The sequence below is a fragment of the Euphorbia lathyris genome, chromosome 2 (assembly GCF_963576675.1).
Source record: "Euphorbia lathyris chromosome 2, ddEupLath1.1, whole genome shotgun sequence".
In the NCBI taxonomy this organism is placed as follows: Eukaryota; Viridiplantae; Streptophyta; class Magnoliopsida; order Malpighiales; family Euphorbiaceae; genus Euphorbia; species Euphorbia lathyris.
In genome coordinates, this window is record NC_088911.1 from 120744186 (window position 1) to 120767607 (window position 23422).

At 38.8% G+C, this 23422-nt stretch overlaps 3 protein-coding genes across 19 annotated transcripts; 1 reads left to right on the plus strand and 2 right to left on the minus strand.

Annotated features, from left to right (window-relative positions):
* Positions 1-342: 342 nt before the first annotated feature.
* LOC136219734 (uncharacterized) lies at positions 343-13411 on the minus strand. Of its 12 annotated transcripts, none has more exons than XR_010684259.1 (6): positions 13271-13411; positions 12767-12836; positions 12420-12684; positions 1520-1546; positions 1362-1432; positions 343-719 (listed from the first exon to the last, which is right to left on the minus strand). XR_010684259.1 is itself a non-coding variant. In XM_066007232.1 (6 exons), the coding sequence occupies exons 4-6, from the start codon at positions 9708-9710 to the stop codon at positions 8581-8583; spliced, it is 993 nt and encodes a 330-aa protein (XP_065863304.1). In that variant the 5' UTR covers positions 9711-9753; positions 12420-12684; positions 12767-12836; positions 13271-13411; the 3' UTR covers positions 1597-8580. The 12 variants fall into 12 exon arrangements, 2 of the variants coding, with proteins under 2 accessions (XP_065863304.1, XP_065863303.1); XR_010684258.1 differs by having other exon boundaries at positions 343-704; positions 1362-1440; XR_010684252.1 differs by having other exon boundaries at positions 343-704; positions 1520-1589.
* Positions 13412-13518: 107 nt separating this feature from the next.
* Positions 13519-16501, plus strand: LOC136219735 (photosystem II D1 precursor processing protein PSB27-H2, chloroplastic). 4 transcript variants are annotated; one of them, XM_066007233.1, is made up of 4 exons: positions 13519-13668; positions 13970-14157; positions 15250-15641; positions 16202-16501. In XM_066007233.1, exons 2-4 carry the CDS (start codon positions 14082-14084, stop codon positions 16337-16339), a joined length of 606 nt encoding a protein of 201 aa, XP_065863305.1. In that variant the 5' UTR covers positions 13519-13668; positions 13970-14081; the 3' UTR covers positions 16340-16501. The 4 variants fall into 4 exon arrangements, with proteins under 4 accessions (XP_065863305.1, XP_065863306.1, XP_065863308.1 ...); XM_066007234.1 differs by having other exon boundaries at positions 13549-13672; XM_066007236.1 differs by having other exon boundaries at positions 13596-13672; positions 13975-14157.
* Positions 16502-16645: 144 nt separating this feature from the next.
* Positions 16646-20548, minus strand: LOC136219736 (imidazoleglycerol-phosphate dehydratase, chloroplastic). 3 transcript variants are annotated; one of them, XM_066007238.1, is made up of 9 exons: positions 20364-20548; positions 19643-19872; positions 19412-19545; positions 19190-19294; positions 18986-19078; positions 18354-18428; positions 18048-18110; positions 17667-17776; positions 16646-17148 (listed from the first exon to the last, which is right to left on the minus strand). In XM_066007238.1, exons 2-9 carry the CDS (start codon positions 19857-19859, stop codon positions 17121-17123), a joined length of 825 nt encoding a protein of 274 aa, XP_065863310.1. In that variant the 5' UTR covers positions 19860-19872; positions 20364-20548; the 3' UTR covers positions 16646-17120. The 3 variants fall into 3 exon arrangements, with proteins under 3 accessions (XP_065863310.1, XP_065863311.1, XP_065863309.1); XM_066007239.1 differs by having other exon boundaries at positions 19643-19755; positions 20364-20547; XM_066007237.1 differs by having other exon boundaries at positions 19643-19877; positions 20364-20547.
* Positions 20549-23422: the final 2874 nt, after the last annotated feature.

Consider the following 23422-nt stretch of genomic DNA (forward strand, 5'->3'; position numbering starts at 1 on the left):
ATGAATAAGGTTGTAATCAAACTGAGCCGAGTCGGGTTTTGGCCTACTCAGGCTCGACTCAAATTGACTAGTTCGAACATAACATTTTGTCTGTTTATAAGTTGTTCGCGAACATATTAACGAGCTTTGATCGCGAGCAGCTTGTTAATTTAATTTATGAACTTCGCTTGCGAAAAACTTATTAATTATGTTCATTAATTATTTTTTTAACATAAAACTACATCGTTTTGAAACCTATAAAACTAAATTTTACACAAAACTAAGTTGTTTTACATTTCTTCCTTTATAAAAAATATTACTATTAAAAAAAAGATAAGGTGCCAAAATAGGCCTAAGGTTTTTGGGGAAGTACCAATTTAAGCTCAACGTTCAAAATAACACCAATATAGGCTTAACGTTTACAACATAATATCAATTTAGGCTTAACGTTTACAACATAATATCAATTTAGGAATTACTAACAGAACGTGATACGTCATCCGTTAAGTCTGCCAACTCTTGAACCTGCGATATACAACCCATGACATGACTGAAAACTGAACGTGGAAGATATAAATCAACATGTAAAAGTGGTTGTCCTTGACTTTTGTTTATTTTCATCGCAAAACAAACCACCAAATGATATTGTCTGCGCTGAAATTTGAACCGTATTAGAAGGTGTCAAAGAAAGTCGAGGAATGACACTTTTTGCCCAATATTACAACCTGTAATTTGTTCAACTTCAATCACGTGTTAAAGAAGTCTCTATCAGTTTAACACAATTGCAAAGCAAAATTGAACCAAAATTAAGTAGGCAGAAAAGCAACATAATCAATTATTCAATATTCTGTAAAAGCTAGAAGAAACTCTACGACAATTATTAATAACATAGAAATTAAAAAACAGTATCTAGCCCCCAAAAATAAGAAAATTAAACATGCAAATGAAAGAGAATTTTTAAAGCGACAGATGAAGACCATAACATCGTTAACCCAGCCAAGGAGCCTTAATAAACCCGCAAAGAATTATATGAGAAATTCGTGAGACGACAGTGAGTAATTGGTGAAAAAACAGAGAAATTCAAGCATTACCAAAGAAAAACAGAGAAAATGGACGACTTTCTGAACTGCAAATTTGTGATGAGGGAAATAGTAGAAGAAAGAAGAAGAATCCAACTCATATTAAATAGTAAAAGAACTGAAATGTATGAACTCGAGGATGGAACTTATAACTAAAATATGCATTAGTAGGAAACCAAATTGGCTGATATATTTGCACTAACACATTGAATTTAAGTAAGAATCACTTTTCATCTTTTAGTTTTGGAAGAAAACAAAAGTAGTTTTAAGGAATCAAATCACCACAACCCACATTGAATTTACCTTATTGCCTTTGAGGAAGAAAACTAAGTTTTCTTCATTTGCATAGGACCAATAAGAGGAAGTTCATTCCCCTGCAAGCCTACCGAATATTAGAAAATGGTGAAATTGGAACACTGAAAAGTTAAAAATAAACTTGTAACGGACTATATTGAATTAACCTTATTAGCAGATGGTATTTCATTCACCTGCCCGCACACCCAAAATTTCAAAGTTAAAAAGGAAGTGAAGCTACACGTGCAAGAAAAACCAAAACCATAAGATTATGAAATAAGATGGATAATATTAGGATATTATCATGAGGACCAAAAGAGATAATTACCTTAAGATATGCCACGTAGTAAAGGAAACCGTCTGGCGGATCACCCTAGATCAGCTCTAAGAGATCCGCTGGCGGATCTCTTAGGCGAATCTCTCCATTTACCTAGATAACGGCTGGCCGCCGTCTCGACCATAAATGATTATTAAATGAATCATTAATAGTCTCAAACCGCCAAATTAAGAGTAACTTGTAACCGCCATTAAATGAGCATTAATGGAGGCTTTCTAGTTACCTAGGGGTTACGAATTCCTCAACTATATATAGCCTACCTTTCTAGGCTATCAAGGTACACTTACTTTTACATTCTCTAAGCTTTGTCAATACGATTTGCTCTTCATATATTCTACTGACTTTGGCATCGGAGTGTCCCCGGCCGATCCCAGCGGCGCCTCACAGGGACGGGATCCGATCGAGAAGTTTTCTCCAGTGTTATCAATTGGTGCGGTGAAGGTGGAATCCTTGACCAAATAAAGGATTTTTCGTTCACGTTGAAACATCATGAATGATGAAATACAAAATCCCTCCTCAGGGATCGAATCGCCAATAATTACACCATCTAGCGTTGGATGCACAAGCACAATCGCCCCTACGATGAATATTGATGGAAATATGCCCACGGCATCCTTCCTTGATATGTGTGCTCAGGATATCGAGGCGCGATATGGGCTTGAAATTGGAAACCGCCTTCGGGCGTTCATGACTATTCCTCCTCATAGTAGTACGGTACCTACATCAGTTATCTCATCTCTACCTCCGTTAAACTTCGGTCTGGGACCTGGGGCTCGTAACTCTTCATTCCTTCAAGCTCACAACGTTGACTCTACGGTAACTACCACGGCGCCAGGTGGAGCGCGACCGGTTATCATGGAGCTATTTCCTGGTGAAGGAAGCCACGGGAACAATACGGTCCCTCCTGGTGGATCAGAAGTTCCAAGGTTTAATCGTGATGAGCCGAATGTACCCAGGCGCCCGCGGACGAATTCGTCCCATGGAGGATTTAAAGAGCCCATTCGTAAAAAGCGTAAAAAGAACAAAGATAAGCAGGCAATATCTCCTTCGCCGAGGCGAACGACATCTCCACGCCGTGGCAGATCAGCTCCATCTACTGGTCGTAGAAGGAGCAAGAGACCGGAAAAAACGTCTCATATAGGTGGACCACCACCCCATCCATCTTCAGGAACTGTTGGACACACTCTGCCAAAAAGCCAGCAAGGAGGAAACGGTCCAATTCCTCCAAATAGAGGAAGTGGAGGGGGAGGCGACGGAGGAAGGAGGGGAGGCGGACGAGGCAGACATTCACCATCGGATTCATCGTCAGAATCAAGTTCTTCTTCCTCTCCAAGCAGATCGCCACGAAGAGATCATCCCAGGGCGGATCCGGAGAATTTTGATGATAGAGTAAGGGCCCTAGTGCTCCAAATGAATGAGAAAAATGCTAGGCATAATCCATTCGCCAATAGAGATTCGCCTTTTGCGGCCTGGATTGAAGCAGAGGAAACTGAAAGGGCGTTTAAAATCCCTAATCTTGCAATTTACACAGGCAAAGACAATCCGGAGGCTCATGTTCGAAAATATAAAATCTTGGCCAGACTCAATCGAGCCACCGAACCTGTACTTTGCAAGATGTTTGTCACCACTTTGGGAGGTCCAGCCTATTTATGGTTCCAATCTCTACCTCCAGGCTCTATAAATAGCTTCGATCAATTAAGCAGGGAATTTTGTGCAAAATTTGCTGGCTGCATCCCTGCAGTAGTGAAATCTGGAAAGCTTTTTGAGCTAAAACAGAAGGTGAATGAACCACTTCGAGATTATGTAGACACTTTCAACCAGTTGTGTATACAAATCGTTGATGTAGATATCTCCGTAGCTGTGGAGTGCTTTGTAAGAAACACTACTTGTAAAAGTCTGCAGGAAGACCTCATTCGTAAAAAGCCCACCAGCATGGCAGAGTTGATGGAGCGCTGTAAAGACTTTATAGAGGTTGATGATATTCGCCGAGGTACCCCATCATCGCCAAAGAAGGATAGAGGCGAGTCCCGCCCTCGGGACCGGGACAGAGACAAACGTCAAGATTCTTCTTCTCGAAACAAACGAAGGGATTCTAGGAACAAATCAACGTTTGTCACCTCCTTCACACCTCTCAATGCTTCTAAAAGTGAAGTTCTTATGTGGATCGAGAACAGCCAGCACAAACGGAGCATTTCATACCCCGAGCCAAAAGGGGGGGGAGTACACCAACAAAGGAAAGAATCCTAAAAATTATTGCAAGTATCACAGGAAGAATGGTCATGATACGGATGCTTGCTGGGAGTTGGCTCGAGAAATTGAGCGACTCATTGAGAGAGGAAAATTGGATCGGTTCATCCAAACAGAAGGAAAGGAAGATGACAAATCCAAAGAGGACCCAAAGAAGAAAGGAAAGGGTACCATCAACGTCATAGCAGGTGGGCCTGGCTATCAGCCAACATTGAAAAAGGCGAAGACGACCACCCTTGACAGGACATCACTAAATCGCCCTTTCTCAGACGTAGGTCCTGAAATTCCACCCCATGCGGACGCATTGGTCGTCACTATGATGGTTGAGGGTTGAGAGATGAAGAGGGTAATGATTGATACAGGAAGTTCATGTAATGTCATTACCCGAGGAGCATTCGCCAAACTCAAGATTGATCCTGTCCAGGTAGAACCAACTGTGGTGGACATTTTGGGAGTGACAGGTCATACCATCCGGACGAAAGGCCAAGTTACTCTGAATTGCGAGCTTACTGATGATGATCAAGTTTGGCAAGGAGATTTGGAGTTTTCGGTCTTAGATGGACAATTAGCCTACAATATTATCCTCGGGCGACCTTTCATCTCCGAAGCTGCAGCTCTTATCTCTATTCGCCATTTAACGCTTTACATCCCCACGGTCAAGGGGGGCGTGATGGTTAGAGGTTGTCAAAAAGTAGCCCAAGAGACATATTCGGCTTCCTTAATGATTCGCCCTCAATCTAAGGAGGAAGATGAAGAAGAACGTGTCACAATGGCCTTAGGCGAAACCGAAATGTACCTGATGGCAGAAGAAAAGTAGGTACGGATAGCTAAAGGACTACAGGGCAATATCAGAGATGCAATCTCCAAGGTACTCTGTGAGGCCGAAGATGTCTTCGCATGGAAGGATGAAATTCTGCCTGGAATCAGTCCGGACATAATCACCCACAAACTCAACATTGATAAAGATGCAATTCCTGTGGCCCAGAAGCGGAGGAATCATGGTCCAGAAAGACAAAAAGTGATAGAGGAGGAAATTGCCAAGCTCTAGAAGGCGGATGCCATTGAGGAAGTACTTTACACTCAGTGGTTGGCGAACGTCGTGCTAGTCAAGAAAGCTGGCGGATCCTACCGCATGTGCATTGACTTCACAGATCTTAATAAAGCTTGCCCCAAGGATAACTATCCTTTGCCATGCATAGACATGCTTGTAGATGGAACTGCCGGTCATGCAATGTATTCCTTTACTGACGTGAAATCAACTTATCATCAAATCCCTATGGATCCCTCAGATAGAATCAAGACCTCGTTCGTGACACATCAAGCTACTTATTGTTTTAAAGTTATGCCCTTCGGGCTCAAGAACGCAGGTGCTACCTATCAGAGGATGATGAACAAGATATTCTCGAACAGTAAGAATGATAATTATTCTGTCTATGTAGATGATATGATCATTAAAAGCGCAACTGCGGAAAAGCATGCAGAAGATGTAAAGGAGGTACTGGAAATACTTCGCCATCACAACATCAAGCTAAATCCAGAGAAATGTACTTTCGGGGCAACATATGGCAAATTTCTAGGATTCATGATTAGTGAAAGAGGAATTAGCCCAAATCCTGACAAAGTCAAAGCAGTCCTAGAAATGCAACCTCCTCGGAATATCAGAGAAGTACAACGCCTCAATGGGCGTATCATAGCCTTGGGCAGGTTTATCTCTTGCTCAGCTCGTAGATGTCAGCCTTTTTTCGAAGTTATCAAGGGACAAAAGGCGTTTGAGTGGAATGAAGATTGCCAAAATGCATTCGAAGGAATCAAGCGGTTCCTTACAGAGCCACCCATGATGAGTCGACCTATGAAGGGGGAGGATCTATACATGTATGTGTCAGTTACGGATAAAGCCGTATGCACGGTCATGGTGCGAGAAGAAAATGCCCAACAATTCCCCATTTATTACGTGAGCAAAGTTTTGAAAGATGCCGAAACCAAATATTCGAAGTTGGACAAAATGGCACTGGCTGTCGTGACCACGGCCATCCGCCTTAGGCCATACTTTCAGGCGCATACCGTGATAGTTCGAACCCATATACCGATGAGAAAGGTATTGCAGAAGCCGGACACTTCGGGAAGGTTGATGGAATGGGCGATTCGCTTGGGTGAATTTGATGTAAGATACGAGAGCAGGTCATCTTTAAAAAGTCAGGTCCTGGCGGACTTCGTGAATGAATTCACTGACGAGGGGATATCTCATCCCAAGCCTCTATTAGAAGAATGGTCAATGTATACAGATGGAGCTTCTTCTGCAGATGGAGCTGGTGTGGGAGTTGTGATCAAAGGTCCCCACTACATAAGGCTGCGATACGCCGCAAAGTTAAATTTCCATGCTACTAATAATGCTGCTGAGTACGAAGCTCTGATATTGGGCTTACGTCTACTCCAAGAAATCACCCCAGAGCAGATCGTGATCTACAGCGATTCTAAACTAATGGTCAACCAAGTAATCAAGAATTACGAGGTGAAGGACGAGGTTCTGGCCAAGTATGTAGCAGAAGTCAAAAAGATTCTGGATAACCTTGAAGCTAAAGAAACTAAGTGGGAATTGGTTCACATACCAAGGGAATCCAATACAGAGGCTGATCAATTGGCCAAAATGGCTTCTAGTGAAGTAAACTGGGCGGATCCAGATTGTCCCTTCGAAGTAAAAATGGCTCCAGCATTTGCTGCTGAAGAAGTGTCCGTACTTACGACAATGGAGGATGATTGGAGGACAGTCATTCGCCAATACCTACTGAATGGAACATTACCTGAAGACAAGGAAGAGGCGAGGAAGATTGTCAGGAGATCAGCTTACTTCTCCTTGATCAATAATGGTCTTTATAGAAGGTCTTTTAGTCATCCTTGGATGAAATGCATTCTACCAGAAGAAGGGCAACAGATCCTCAAAGAGCTACATGAGGGGTCTTGCGGGTCACATGAGGCATCCGCCGCGATCTTGAAGAAATCAAGGATAGCAGGGTTCTACTGGCCCACAGCCGAGTTAGATGCCCAGAGTTTGGTAGAATCTTGTCATAGTTGCCAGATTCACGCAAATGAGTCACACACTACCAAGCACATTCAAAGGCCAATCATTGAAGGCCGTCCGTTCGCCCTTTGGGGAATAGACATCGTTGGACCATTTCCTCCAACTCGCCGGCAAAAGAAGCACATAATAGTAGCGGTGGACCATTTCACCAAATGGGTAGAAGCCGAGGCTGTTTCCTCCATTACAGCAGAGCAGATAGTGGAGTTTGTCAAAGACAACATCGTGGGAAGATACGGCACTCCACACACCATCATCACTGACAACGGGACACAGTTTAACTGTGGCAAATTCAAGGCTTTTTGTGAGGGATTGGGCATCATGAACAGATTCGCCTCCGTTTATTATCCTCAGTCCAATGGAATGACCGAAGTGACCAATCGGACGATTGTAAAGGGGATAAAAAAGAGGTTGGGAGAACATGACAAAAAATGGGCGGATCAACTTACAAGTGTTTTATGGGCTTATCGCACAACCCCAAGAACCGCTACGGGAGAAACGCCGTTTGCCCTTTCTCATGGAGTGGAGGCCGTAATCCCCGTGGAAATACGAGTCCCCAGTGATCGAGTGGCCTTTTATTGTGAAGAAGACAACGATAAACGACTGAGGGAACGTCTGGATCAGGTCGAGGATCGCAGGGATCAATCCTATGTACGCATGGAAGCATATAAACAGCGGATTGCATCCTATCATGATAAAAATCCCAAGATTATGGATCTAAAGATGGGAGATCTTGTGCTTCGCAAGGCTGATAAAGTCCAATCTCGAGAAGGCAAAGGCAAGTTGGGGATCAATTGGATAGGTCCATACCAGATAGTGGAGAAGGTGGGACCAGCCACATTCAAAATACAAGATACGGAGGGCAACACGCTGCCACGCACGTGGAATCTCCAAAATCTCTGCAAATACTTTGTTAGAAAATAAAGTACGGTCTTGAGTACTCTTTTTCCTTTAACAAGCTTTTTCCCATGGGGTTTTTCTTGTTAAGGGTTTTGATGAGGCTCATCTATAAAGACCTGTCCGCTGTAATAAGGTGTTCATCCCATTAATAAATATCGTTGGTTTTATTATTCATGTTCTTTTTATAGTTTACTGCTGCAATATCAATATTCCAGTCTTAAAAAGAAGGGGAGGCACCCAACGCTCTCCACATTCGCAATATATCGCTATCCTAAAGCACATAAGAGGATTAATCTTATGGGCGGATCCGTCTCCGGGCGGATCCCAATCTCCAATAAGAGTTAAAACGATCCTTGGACGCAAGGTCTTTACACTCTATTATCCTTTTCAAAAAGGAATTCACAAGTCCTACGGGTGGGTCATTTCACCTCAAAGATAGGTAGCAAATTGAACCCCTGGGCAGCTTTACTTCCTCTAAAGAAGGAATAGAACAGCTTCAAACCTTCACAAAGGTTCATACAATGAAGTATGGCTGGCCACCTACTTCAAACAAAAAATCCTAAACATACTCACATTGAAAACACTGTCCTGCGCAAGGATAAAAGTAAAATAATGTTTATACATAGCAATGTTTGGAATTATACTTGAAAAGTTTTTACAAAAATTGCTAACTAAATGATAATAGGAGCATCTTCTTTTGTGCTTCCTTCGCCCCCAACGCTCGCTTGAGGGTCTTTCTTCTCCACAGTCAGGGATCCGCCTTCAAGAGATACTTCCTTATCCCCTTTTTGTTCAGAATCAGCTTTGGACGGCATCTCCTGGAGGTCATCCATCACAACTGTGGTAGAAGGTTTGGCATCCGGCAAGGTTCCCTTCATCCATTTTCGCACATAGTTGCGAAGGTACTCCTTGGCATTGGGCATCTTCTTGAATCTTGCCACATCTTCCGGTTCGGGGACAGCGAACTCAGGATCTGTGAAATCAATTTCAGGATGGGCTAAAGAGAAGTACGCCATAAGCATCTCTCCATAAAAGAATGCCTGTTCGCCCGCCGTGTATTCCGCTTCCCCAAGAGCATCTTCATGGCTTTTAGCATCAGAAGCTATTTTTGCCTTCAGATTTTGTATCTCCCCGTCTCGGAGAACTAAAGCAGCTGTAGCGGAAGCTAGGTTCGCGTTGGCGGTGGCAATAGTGGAATTGGCATTCGCTATCTCTTTCTCTAACTTTTCAATAGTCGCCCTATTCACCACATTCTGAAGAACTCCATTCTCCAAAGTGCGCAAGCGGGCATACAGCTGAGGAAAACAAAAGGATTTAGTCTAAGAACGAAACAAATCATCATATTCTTTTAATACTCACCGAAAGAAGCTCAGACTTTCCCTTATGGACGTGGATCGATTCGGGGATTTGGTCGTAATCCTTTTGTACTTCTCCCACCTGTCCTAAAGCTTCGTCCAGGTCATTCAAGAGAGATTCATTCTCAAAAGTTCCTTGAACCCCAAACTTGGCGGACCAATATCCACCGATATCAGGCTTCGCCATCTGCGCAAACAGGAAAAACCATACGCCGCTTTAAAATCAGATGAGCAGGAAACAAAATCAAGAGACGAATTACCTGAACCACTTTCTCAGTAGGTTTGGCGGATTTAATCGCGTCCGCCATTATCTTGGTACTCCCAATAGTATTGGGCCGCCTCTTCTTCAGCGGCGGATCGATAGCCATCTCCATAGGGCGTTTGCCCGTATCAGGTTGAGGGTTAGCCGCCTGATTCTTCTTGCGGGCTTCCTCTTCTTGAAACATCCTGCGCGTCTCTGCAAGAGCACGATTTGCCTTAGACACACCCCTGCCAAAGAAGATATCAGAATAATTAAAGCTCCTGAATTATACAAAGTACCTTGATCAAACTGAGTAATTTTTGAATAAATGAATTGATCCTCCACTCGGCGGATCAGAGGAATGTCACTCATCATGAAGGCTAAGGCATCCGCATACGTCCATGCATCCGTCTTAATCTGCTTCATGAGATCCGCCACCTCTTCATCACTGTGTGTTAAGATTCGCATGTCACCCGCCATATGTAGCGGACGAGAGTTCCAGACAGAAGGAAAACCTAACGGTTCATCCTCCTTTATCTTCACGTAGAAGAAACTCTCATCCCAGCTATGAACGTTGGACATTTTGTCGTAAAAGGGCGAATAAACACCAAATTTGGCGAATGTAAGATAAGACTCTGACTTCCTCCTGGAGGGTTTGTGAAAGGCTCTAAAGATTCGGCCATTATACACTACGCCTAAATTTGACGCAAGGTAACAATCTAATGCCATGTCAAGCCAGCCGTACGGGTGTAGCTGGCTGACGGCGATGTCAAAATACGAGAGGATATCCGCCAACATCTGGGGAAGAGGAAGGCAAAACCCTCTCTCAATATGACTACAAAATACAGTAAAAAAGCCCTTCGGCGGATTGGAGGGGCGTTGATGAGAAGTTGGGAGTTGGGTTTCATAATTTTTGATCTACGGAAAGCGATCCGATAGACTCACCAAATCCGCGGCACTCATACGAGACGAAGTAGACTCCGCTCGAGGATTCTTTTTTCTAACAGGAACAGAAGAAGAAGCCATTAAACCCAGAAACCGGTTACGGGCACCGGCTGGAGTAAAACCGGAAAAGAAAGAAGGGTTTCCGGTGGAACGAGTCTGGTAAGGGTTACGCGCCGAGTTATTGAACTCAGTTGGACCAGAATTAATCTCGCTAACAGAAGATTGGGAATTTTCCGACGAGGATGTGGTCCAACTAAAATCTACTTCAATCTTAGGAGAAGACGTTGAATTAAAGAGTTCGGAAGTTGACCCAGAGGATGAAGATGAACTTCTAAACATTCAGAGTAAAATAAAAAGCACTTACATGGAAATGCAGAAGCCTGGGTAGGATCTTTGAAGTTTCTGAGGAAAGGCTTTGGAAACGGGAGAGGATGGAAAATGAGAAAGAAAGAGAAACTCCGAAAGATGAAGATGGTTTTTGAAACGTTTCTAGGGCAGTGTGCTATTACACGTGTCGGCCATCAAAGGACGTTGGACAGTGTGCACATTAAATGCGGAAGCATAAGACGGCGCGCAGAAGTCCAAAAGCCCTAAAGGACTTTAAGGGCATTTTGGGGGGGCTTCTGATAACATTAGGATATTATCATGAGGACCAAAAGAGATAATTACCTTAAGATATGCCACGTAGCAAAGGAAGCCGTCTGGCGGATCACCCTAGATCAGCTCTAAGAGATCCGCTGGCGGATCTCTTAGGCGAATCTCTCCATTTACCTAGATAACGGCTGGCCGCCGTCTCGGCCATAAATGATTATTAAATGAATCATTAATAGTCTCAAACCGCCAAATTAAGAGTAACTTGTAACCGCCATTACATAAGCATTAATGGAGGCTTTCTAGTTACCTAGGGGTTACGAATTCCTCAACTATATATAGCCTACCTTTCTAGGCTATCAAGGTACACTTACTTTTACATTCTCTAAGCTTTGTCAATACGATTTGCTTTTCATATATTCTACTGACTTTGGCATCGGAGTGTCCCCGGCCGATCCCAGCGGCGCCTCACAGGGACGGGATCCGATCGAGAAGTTTTCTCCAGTGTTATCAAAGATGTATGAAGAATTGCAGTATCAACACCCAAAAAATTGAATCACAAATACATGGGGAAAAGTTAAAATAAACGGCAAGATAGACATGAGAAAAATGCAATTGACCCAACCATTGAACCCGTTTTGACACTATAAATGAGAAACAGTTATAAAAGCAGTGAGAGGTAAAATGTGAGGATTAATCGATTACCGTCAGAGATGGCGAAAACAAATTGAAACGAAAAGGAATTACCGATTAATCGACAAAGATTGTGTAATATCATATAAACAGTGTATCCTAAGCAATAATTTCATTATTAACCCTTTGGCATAGTATTTCAGCAAGATAAAGGAATCTCTTATAGCTGGATCATTCTGGTTTTACTGGTTTGTGCAAGATAAAAAATACGGTTGCTATAATGAGTGCAGAGGTTGCCTTCTTTCAATTTGGTGAGGGTTTTAATTTTAAACTATGTCTTTTAGGCATACTGGTTTTAAAGTTCGATATCTGTAGCTACAACTGTTAAAAGGGGGAAAAAGAAATGAAATGAAATGAAAATAAGCAAAGGAAGGGAAGAGAAATAGCAAGAAATATGAAGAGCTTACGGGGAGAAGCTTTGGTCTTCTCAACGGAGAGATATGATGGTTTGCTTGGGAAATAACAAATTAATAATGATGAATAACACTGCTGAATGTTTAAGCAATACACAAGGGCCAACTGAATATAGACCTTTCACCTTCAAATGGCTCACAAGAGCACCAATACAGAACTTTGAATACATACTACAAATGAGAGGCTTAGCAAATGATTTGAAGTAATGACTATAAGTCCCTAATGCTATAACACCAACTTTAAACTATAAAGATGAGGAGTCAAAAGTTACCTGTAAATTGGGTCGGCATCACCAGCACTGACATACAAAACTTGCTAGAAACAAAACTCTGCAACTCTGCATTGCACTGCTAAAAAGGGAACTCCATATGAAGCATCCTGAAACTCAGTTATGCATAAATCTAATATGTCCACTACTAGGATCTTCTTCCCACCAAAGAGAATCTTAAGAAGAATAGTGAACAAAACACTAAGACAGAAATAAGGACACCAAATGTGAGGTTTGGTTGGTTCCCTGGTGCTTTCTCAATAAGTTCCTGCATCAAATGCTAAAACTTCAGGAAACATTCACCACAATACTTCTAAAGTTGTAAAGAGAAAAAGAATGTTATGTCTTACAATAATTTTTTCTTTCAGCCCACAAGAAAGGAATATCTGCAATCTGGTAGAGGACGTCAAACGCCTTCTTCTGCAACACAAATCACATGATGACAACTCTAATAGAAAAATTAATGAAATTGACATATTATAGAGAGAATACATTAGGATTCACCAACAAAGCCACATGAAATCCTCACAAAAACGGGTAGGAAGATACAACGAAATCAAAAGAGAATGCATAAACAATCCCAATCAAAAACACTTCTAGATAAAATCGTTAATGCAAGAGAAACAAACCATATTCCGAATTTAAAAAGAGAAACAGAAATGAAGCCCAAAAGAAAAAAGAAATAAGCAGAAAGTGAAAAACCAGCAAAAATGAAAATCTAACATGGGTGGAACCATTCAATTTAACGCATAAACTTTTAAGAGAACACATCAAGGAATCTAATTTTTAAGGAAAATCAAAAGAAAGTTAAAGTTGCTGTAAATAAAGAAAAAAAGTTGAATGATAATTCTTACGCTGTAGAAAGTGTGATTGCATAAATTGATGTGATGAGTTGCCGCCGGAATGACAAAATGTTCTGATGAACAATTTTGAGATAGTGTACGGTTATTGGAAGAGATGGAGATTGAAGCAGTTAAGTGGGGAGCAGAGGGAGGTGTAACATGTCTAAATATGTAAATAAACCACTTAATTGGGATAGTTTTGTAATTTACCCTTTATTTAGCTCCCACAATTCATTCGTAATGGATCAGAAGAAGAACTCTCTTTTACCTGATGTTCAAAACGGTGTCGTATCATTTCTCAAGAAAAGATATCCATCGTTCGTTAATTATCTATGTTGGGATGAGGTGGAGATTGAAGACCAAGTTTGTGCTATGTAAAAGCCATGGATGAAGAAGCTCTCATTACTCCTGTAGGTACTTTGATTTCTAATTTCTTACTTTTCATTTCGATTTCCTACACTTACTGATATATAGCCTTAATTGCCTCTAATTCGCTGCTTTCTTTTTCCACCGACCTTTTCAAGCTAATCATCGTTTGATAGATATGGCTTCAAAATGAGCTTCTTGCATTAATCTCAAGTTTATATGACTGGCTTGGCATTTCAAGCAAAAACTTGGGTTTCTGAATTGGCAGATACAGTTTTTTTTTTTTTTTCTTTTCTTTTTATAGACATAAATCCCAAAATCTAGCTGATGTATGTATGTATGCAGTGAAGGTGTTTGATAAGTTGCATAAGGCAGCAGATTTCAGAAAACTGCTGCTGATTAAATTTATGGGAAGCCGCGAAATTAGTCAGCTGGTGAGGATCTAGAAGCGAAGAAAATGGCTGTGATTCTTGCAGCAAAGATGTGGTCTTTTCCAACTTGTAAAGCAAAGAATTGCAAAGCTGAAAATCAGTGTAAGATCACAACTCTCATCTATTCTTTTAAACACTGTATCCTGAATTTCAAGATCAAAACCCCACCTTTAATTTAGAGGTAGCAATTGTTTGCACAACTCCATAATATGACAAGAACGAAAACATAAATTTATTGTTTTATTATATAATGGGTAATTTTTGGATTGATTGAATTGTTGTTAACCCAATGTCTAAAATTATTACATTCTCGGTATTTTGCAAGTCATCTTAATAGAGCTAATAAAATTACAATTATCACTCACTAACAAGATCGAACATCATCACATATTTTTGTATGACATCCTTAATAAAGATAGTAAAGTTGCATATGCCTTGTGAACGCATTACACAAATCCCTGGATCCAGGAGGTTAGGGGGCTTGAGCACCCACTGGTTGCCGGAAAACACAAAATTCCATGGAAACTATGTAAGCTTTAATCTTTTTTATGTAAAAATACTAAAAGAATATCAATTTAGCACCCATAAATCACGAGAGACCACCACAAGACACACTGTCATTGAATCCATGGATCCGTCACTGCACAAACCCAATATGATATTAGCGGTAGTGATTTATTTAATAGAATTTGAGTTAAAGTTTCGGATGGTTAGGATTAATCCATCAATCCAATAATAATATAAATATTTAAAAAGATTACTTTATCATTCTATATTTTTAATGTCATTATCTATAGAGGTAGTAAAGTTATATATGACCTGCGAACGCAATACAAAAACATGAAACCTATCGGTTGACACGATTATGACAATTATTTTTAGATTGGATTAAAGTTGACTCATTTGGTACTAATTCGGTAATCGACACGAACACATTCCACTTACACGAATTGGCACTCCTACCTTTCATTATTTAAGGCTTACACTGCTTGCTGTAGCCACAATATTGCAATCATATAGCTCTTGTGGTAAATTATCAATGTGGACTCTTGTCTGCATCAGCAAATTTACGAAACTGAAACGAAATACAGAAACGCTACTGAATAGGAGTTTCAGTGCAACATAGATTGTATCTATTGTCCTTGATGGTGATTTGCTAACTCTGTTTATAATGGATTTACTTTAACATGACAGATAAGCAGCATTCAAGGCAGAGTAATTACGCTACTTTGAGTCGTCGGCGAGTCCTAGTTTGCAGCACTTCATTTCTTACCATTATAAATCTGAATTGCATTTTGACACCACTATTATTAAGGGCTGAAGAGAAGTCAAATGAGAAGGAGGAAAATGAGGGAATCTTTGGGGCTATTAAAACACTTATTGATCCTAATGAAAAAACAAAATCTGGGAAACTGTTGCCTAAGGCTTACTTGAACACAGCAAGAGAAGTTGTGAAGACACTTCGTGAGTCATTAAACGAAGATCCCAAGGATTCAGCCAAATTTAGAAGAAGTGCAGATGCAGCTAAGGTGTCCATTAAAGAATATCTAAACAACTGGAGAGGACAACAGCAGGTGGTTGGTGAGGTATGATTCTTAATGTTGGTTGATTGCTTGTTTAGTTTCAGTTGTTCGTGTTTGTTGTTGTTGTGCTCGTTTGGTTCCCCTTTTTGTATTTCTTTTTTTGCTTTTTCACCTCTAGTAGAATAGAAATGTTTGGTTAGGATTGAGAAACAACTGGTTGTAGCCTATGTATGTTGCACGGACATGGGTAATGTTATTTCTAAAACATAACCTTTATAAAATCTCCTTGAAATGAAAATGGATAGGATAGAAATGGATAGGGACACGGACACAGACACGAAGCACAAAAGCGCTACTAAAGAGGAGTGTCCATGCAACATAGCTAGCCATTTCGGAAGGATAAATTACACTCATGGTTTATCAAACTTCAAAACCGAATATAAAAATCTTGAACTTTGCCTTTTACTAAAATATAAGTCCTTTTTACCGTTGTCCAATGTGATCAGAGCTGTTGAAATAATATTGTAAGCAATTTTAATTTTTGAATTTTGAAGTTTTTGAATTTTGAAGTTATTTAGGCGGTGTTATGCTTGATTTACTGACAAGGTTGTGCTTGATGGCAGGGATCATATGTTGAACTAGAAAAGGTAATAAGATTGTTGGCCAGTTTCTACTCCATGGCTGGTCCATCAGCACCACTCTCCGAAGAGGTCAAGACTGAGCTATTGAATGATTTAAATAAGGCTGAAGAATTTTTGTAGCACGAGTTATCATATATCTGCCTACTAGTTACATTACTTTGAACCCAGCTGTATTCTAATTCACTCCTGGATATTTAATCCATCTTTTTGAATGAGAAGTTTGAGTGTAAATATGTCTAGCCTTAAAGTAAATGGAAAATATTTGGTCGCACTTTCATGTTCCAGTGAAAAACTTTGTCACATACCGTCATATATCCATGATCCCTCAACTTAGATCTTATGTTCTTCAATGTCTTTTACCTTTAAAATCAAACATAAGATTTCCACTGATACAGGTTGATTCGAAATGTATTAACATGTAAAAAATTGATACTACCACCACCGATATAGGTTCATTCGAAATAAAAGGGAACTACATACAGCAATCACATCGTCAACTGATCAATTTCAATACATGATATATTCCACTACACAAGTATAAGAGGTCCAACGCTTGCCATTCAGCACCATTTTTATTTCGGCTAAAAAAGAAATTAAATATTCTCAATACAACATTATTCGATGTCTTCAATAACACGACACAAACTACTAACTGAAGCAACACCTTCCTTTATAGCGTCTAGGTTTCGCCCATTCTTTAAAGCATTCTTTTGCACACGCTAAACCTTTGTATTCCTGTTTTATCATAGAACATTTGGCTAAATTATCAGCTCAAACTGCAAGCAGTCACCAAAATGCCATTCGCTGGGTCTACCAAGCATTCGTGTACATGAATACTCTGCATTCAGATATACTGTCATCTAAAAGGCCAGCCAGAACCATCCTTTTGCACAAAGACCAATCAAGATCGTGACAGAACCCCCTTTGAGCTGCAAATCAAAATAAATGAATGATTTAATTGACCTAGAGATCCAAATTATGTTGCACTTGCCGCTTCTTAATGCAAATAATATGAAAATGATAAGGAAAGCTCCTGAATGCTAACTATAACAGTATCACGACAACGAAAGTGTACATTCTAAAGACCATATATAATCCAATCCAGCTTAGGAAAATTAATATAGGAACACCCCAATTCAATGCTTGCAGATGTTCATGAATTTTCAAAAAAGATGAAACTGTTTCGAGATATAATCACAATAATACAAAATCTTCATATCATGGTTCATCGCTCAGCATACAATCATTCTCATGAATTGACAAACTGTAGGAGCACTAGATAATCTAGGATTTAGCAGCATACAATCATGCTTTGAGGAAGTGTATTAGAATGTAGCAGCACTAGATAATCTAGTATTTATAATCGAAATAAAGTTCAGATCCAGCAAATCTTATAATGATTGAAAAAAAGGCCTGATCTACTACTAATGAAAAGTTAATAGCAAACCTTGGCACAGTCCCAAGACGACGTGGGTCATATTCTGTTGCTTGTCGAAGAGCCCTAGCGAATGCTTTGAAGGTTGCCTCAATAATATGATGAGAATTTCTTCCAGCAAGCTGTTCCATAAAATATTTGAATATACCATTAGAAACATATTTCGTTATCAGTAAGAGGAAAAGCAAGAAAATGCTTAAATGAAGATAAAATTAAGATTGCAAGAAAAGCTTAGTTCGCAAGCATAAGTTGTCTTAAAATAAAGGGGTATAAAAGTGGTTTGGTTTTGATTCATTGTGAGAAATTTTATTTTGTTGCACAATTAGGAAAACTTGGGATGATTTTAGGTTGAATTTGAAGATATTCATTTTGAAAACCTCTTCGAAGTTTTACCTGCCGGATGTGAAGTGTCATGCCAGAAGTATTCACCAAAGACTGGAAAAAGTGCTCCACTAACTACAAAGTTGGTACAATAATCAGTCACTGCATTTTAGTTTGATTTGTAACGAACACTGAAATTTGAAAAAAAAAAAAGTGAATAAAGGCTCAATGACTAAGGTCTTAAGACTAAGTTTCTGAGGGCATAAAATCTATTACATCTAAGATCAATCAAAATCTAAGATCAATCAAAATCTAAGATCCAGGTGACGAACAACAAACTAAAAATTCTTCTTGTGGAAGTGAAGTCAAGTGATGCACCTGAGTGTCATATGTTCCAACTCTCTCTGTGGGGATTTGCAAATCATAACCCAAATGTGGGCGCCCAGATAAATCCTGAAACAGAAAAGGTTTCAACTTAACACATTACAAATTTGCTGAAACTAAATGGCATGGTTTACAGGAATCAAATCATTATTCTCAAGTACAACACTACGATGCAGATGTCTGAATTTCACTTCAAGTACAGCATTTCAGGCTTCACTTTCATGAAGCCTTAGGGGCTCCCTCCTGTCTTAATTTAATGCAACCATATAAGTATTTTCACAGTAAATCTTGGTTAATATCCTTTCTCAATTCCAACATTAAAATTAGAACCTCCTATAAGAGGCTAACTGTTCCTATTCATATTCATTAAAAATGCAGTCTTGGCTACAAAGTAGGAATTACCTCAACATACTAAACCAGCAGTATGTCTAAAATTAAATATTGGCATTAGTTCCATAAGTTTCTGTCAACCATGTTAAATGTTACCAACTTGAGCAGTACAGAGTCAAATCTATCATATCAATTGGCCACAGCACATTATCCATAATCTTACATCTACAAGTTCCTACTATAGTTAAAACAATGGTTTCAATACTTCCTTAACCCCCAGTCCCTGATCAACATACCAATGAAACATGTACCAGTGCCTCATCAAGAGGAGCGGAGAAATCACCAAACCGGTTAATTCCTTTCCTATCACCAAGCGCTTGCAGCAATGCCTGCATAAGGCAGGGATAATCAATTTGCTTATACAAGGCAGAGATAACTTAATACATCAAACTTAATTAATCATCAGAATGAAAAAGCAGAAGAACACATAATGGAATTACAGTTCCAATAGCAAGCGCAACATCTTCATTCGTGTGATGATCATCAATGTGAATGTCACCAGTTGCCTTCACATGCACATCAAACAGTCCATGCGAAGCAATTTGCTAAAAGAAAGTTAAAACAACAACAACAAAAATAGGATCAGAAAAAAAAAACGGTGAATCATACAATAAGTCAATAACAAAGTGAAAGATTACTTAAAATTATAACAGAGTATTTACATCTAACATGTGATCGAGAAATGGAATTGCAGTACTGGAATCAGCAGTCCCAGTACCATCCAAGTTTATCTTGACCGAGACATTAGTCTCCTTGGTAACTCTCTTAACTTCTCCAATTCGAAGTTGCTTTCCTTCTAAGAAAAATAATACAAATTAGCGACAAAATAAAAATAATCAGAATACAATAACTACTGTGAGCGAAGTGATTCTAGGGTAAGCAACGCAATTTACCAGATTCGATGGGCGAAACGGAAACAGTAGAGCCATTGTCTTTGCTTGAAGTGGAGCGAAGAGTGAATCGGGAGTCCATTGAAAGAGGAGATGAAGAGAAAATTGGATAGCGACTACACGTAGGCAATATATTTGGGTGAGAAATTCTGACCTCTGGTTTGATTAAAGAAGGTAAGGAGGAGCTGCTCAAGAAGCGAGAAGGTACCGAGAGCTCCATTTCCACTCTGGTTCTAGGCTAAAAGCATGGTATTAAACAATAAACATGGATGTTAAACCCGGACCGGTCCATGAACCGGAAAACACAAAGCATCAAAAGCTTTTTATCTTTCATTTCCGAATATAAAATTGGTTTAACAAATGTTATTCATTTCATTTACTTCATCTGGCATCTAAATTTTGGCAACTTTATTTCAAACAAGAGTGTGTTACACTCAATTACTGGTTTCAATATCACAACACTTGACAATGACACAGACAACTCAGTTAAACACATAATTCAATCTGATTAGATCAATGGGGCTCGAGTTAAACTAAAAAGAAAGCAGCAGATAAGCTGATATCTCAGTTGGAAACAACTCTTGTTATCAAATGAAAACGAATCAAAGGACGATTAATGCAATCCTATTAATTAAATCAAATGAAAACTAATCAAATGACAATTAAAGCCCAATTAAATCTCAGGGAGAAGTGCTAGCAATAAATTAGAGAACCAGAAGCTCACCTGTCAAAATTAGGGATTTCAGTCTTCAAAGGCTGAAAAGCGAAGAGAGAAGGAGGGAACGCGGGGAGTAGAAAACGGCAGATGCTTCACACGGCTAACGGCGGCGAAGGAAGAACGACGATTGGGTGAGGCACTTCAAGCAAAACCGACGGACTCAGATACTAGGCGAGGCAGAAATAAGAATGGAAAATTACACAAAATTACACAGAAATTCATCTTTTAACCATTATTTACATCTATGTCAATTTATAATTTTAGATTATATCAAATTAGTAAAATCAGTATTTTTAATTTAATTAGGATATAAATAAAAATAAAATAAAAGAGTTTATTAATAAGGATAGAATGATTTATTTTAGTATTTTTTTTTTAAAAATTTGCAAACAATGCGCTTACATTAAAGAAGAAAGAAAAATCTCCACCAGACCCGGATGTGATTCGAACCCATGACCTCCCAAGGTATAGGTAAGCTCTCAACCACTAGGCTAAGAACTTAACATACACTTAAATTAATTAAATTTAATCTATCAAACTAAATTGAGAAATACTTTGAATACTGTATTAAATTTTCAAAATACAAAAAACGGAATAACTTTAAAAATACTATTTTCAAACTACAAAAAATAGAATAAATAATATATTTAAGATAATAGATTAAATTTAATTAATTTTAATAATATATAGACAAACTTATGTTTTTAAAAGTTCAAAAATTAAAATTAACAAATATTTAGAATATCTTACTAAATTTTCAAAACACAAAAAATGAAATAAATAATAAAATTTAAAGGACAGATTATTATCTAAATTAGTTATTCCCATAGCTTATACCACCACCCTCTAGGTATAACTTTAATGGGATAAAAGGCTTAATCTCTCCATTGTCCCACTCTCTTATCTCCCAAACAAATACCGGATAACTTATCTCGTTTTTTTATTCATATCTCACCTCATATATCCCTTCTAACAAACATCCCGTAAGATCTGCTTAATTAATTCGCCAGTCACTAATATATCTAATTTACATAAATAGTTACTCTTTGATCGAGTTACCATTTGTTTCCATTTTTCAGAATTATTGTTTGTCTTTTAATTCTAAATAATAATAATAATAAATGTTTGATAAAAAAATTTAAAACATGTGTTTTTAACAGAAAATTCAACTAATATTAGCTATGGATAACATCAAATAACAAATAGCTAATCGGAACAGTTCAAACAAACAGTAAAAATTATAAATAAATACCATTTCATTCTATTTTTTTTAGTATTATTATGTTGTTTTTATAAATAACTAGGAAGATATCCTCGCTTCACTTTGGATGAAAATAATTAAAAATATTAGCATATGTACATTACAGAGGAAATAAAATTGCAAGTTATAATTAGTAAAAAAAGAAACTTAGGAAATATTGTAATAGAAAAATAAATAATTTCAATATATAATATAATCAAAAAATTCATTTCATACATAAAGGAAAAATAAACCTCTATATATTGTATCTTCCAAAAAAAAAAAACCTCTATATATTGTGTTAATGTTTATCCTAAACTGAATCTGTCGTATATCCTCATTAATACATGTGCTAAAACAGCTAAACAAATTCCTAACAAATTTGTACATGATATTGAAATGATCTATAATTCAACCAATCATCATTTCTTAATAAATTGAAATAGCTTATAACATCTACTTCATTTTATCTATTAGGATTAATTGGGCATGGATCTAATTAATCCAACTCGTCCGAAATTGAATGGGTCAAGCCCATCTTAAGAGATGGAGGATTAGGGTTTTAGCTTCCTATAAATAGACTTAACCTTAATCACAACATAAGAGATAAGAAAAGGTTGCCTCCTCTTGTCTCCTTCGCCTCTTCTCTCTTCTTCTTCACTTTAGTATGTGGACTATTCAGTCTTCCCCGACTAACGCTGTGTGGTTACCTGTTACCGATGGTACAAGATCGTGGTGCTAAGATCCGCTTCTACTACCACTTCCGCTACTCTGAGAGATCTACAGGTTCTGCTATTCAATAAGGTACGCCCGAACCCGTATATCTCAAATGGATTAATTGTCGTTAATGTTGGTCCCGTGTGATTAGTTCCAAGGGGGGGTTAGGAACTAATGTAACTTTTTCGCTTAATTATGCTGACTTAATAAATTCCTTAAGTTATTTAATTTTGTTTTGGTCAGCACGTCCGAGAGACGTAAGACAGCTTTAGTCAGATGCTGACTAGAACTGTTTCACTCAGCACCACAATTACTCAGTATCAGCTTTTACAGTTTATATTCTGAGCAATTTAATCAAGCAACACATATATAGATATATTGAGAGAGAGTTAGAAATTACTCAGCACGACTTATCCTGGTTCGGCCTCTCCGCCTACGTCCAGTCCCCAGAGTTCCTCCGGGCTTTTTCAATCCAATACTGAGCTCTTTAAAGGTAGAGCACAAACCGTTTACAAGACAGTTGAATATGCAAGAGTACCTTCCTCTATTCGTCTACTCAACTCCTACTAAGTGCTATAACCGAACACCTAGATTTCTCTACCGCTGAGTACTTAAAACCGAGTACTCAGCACCACTCTCTCAATTTTACAATTGATACAAACTTGTTCTTTCTAGATGAAGAACACTTTAGATGATTACAAAATCAATCTATCTTTTACACAGAATTGGAAATTTGGTGTAAGATCTTTTTCTTGTTTGAATGTGCTTTTGTATGTTTCTCTTTTGCTCTTTTTGTTTCAGCAATCGGCAAAGGATCCAAGAATGAACTTGTCCTTTTATAGTTGAAATCTGAAGACTAAATCATTTGAATCTGGATTCATCCGTTGGATTCAAACGGCTCTTCATGCGACATTGTTCTGGTCAGCTTCAGATTTGTAGGCCAATCCTGTCGTCTGAATTTGGCAGGCGTCAGGCTTGTCTTGTTCCTGCAGGTGTGTCTTCTAGTGCCAGTTCGTCTTTTAGCTAACGGACAGTTGACCCATGCATCTCGAAATTGACTCTGTGCGTAATTCCAAGGTTTCTATTATTGGTGCAGACATTTGTCGGA

Coding starts and splice junctions, on each gene's coding strand:
- LOC136219734 (XM_066007231.1), bottom strand. CDS start 10,303: ATGTTGGCGGATATCCTCTCGTATTTTGACATCGCCGTCAGCCAGCTA. Junction 9,452..9,524: donor CTACTGAGAAAGTGGTTCAG/GTAATTCGTCTC, acceptor CTGTTTGCGCAG/ATGGCGAAGCCTGATATCGG. Junction 9,205..9,268: donor GAAAGTCTGAGCTTCTTTCG/GTGAGTATTAAA, acceptor TGTTTTCCTCAG/CTGTATGCCCGCTTGCGCAC.
- LOC136219735 (XM_066007233.1), top strand. CDS start 14,082: ATGGCTGTGATTCTTGCAGCAAAGATGTGGTCTTTTCCAACTTGTAAA. Junction 14,158..15,249: donor TTGCAAAGCTGAAAATCAGT/GTAAGATCACAA, acceptor TTAACATGACAG/ATAAGCAGCATTCAAGGCAG. Junction 15,642..16,201: donor AACAGCAGGTGGTTGGTGAG/GTATGATTCTTA, acceptor GCTTGATGGCAG/GGATCATATGTTGAACTAGA.
- LOC136219736 (XM_066007238.1), bottom strand. CDS start 19,859: ATGGAGCTCTCGGTACCTTCTCGCTTCTTGAGCAGCTCCTCCTTACCT. Junction 19,295..19,411: donor TTCTCGATCACATGTTAGAT/GTAAATACTCTG, acceptor ACTTTCTTTTAG/CAAATTGCTTCGCATGGACT. Junction 19,079..19,189: donor TTGCGCTTGCTATTGGAACT/GTAATTCCATTA, acceptor TGCCTTATGCAG/GCATTGCTGCAAGCGCTTGG.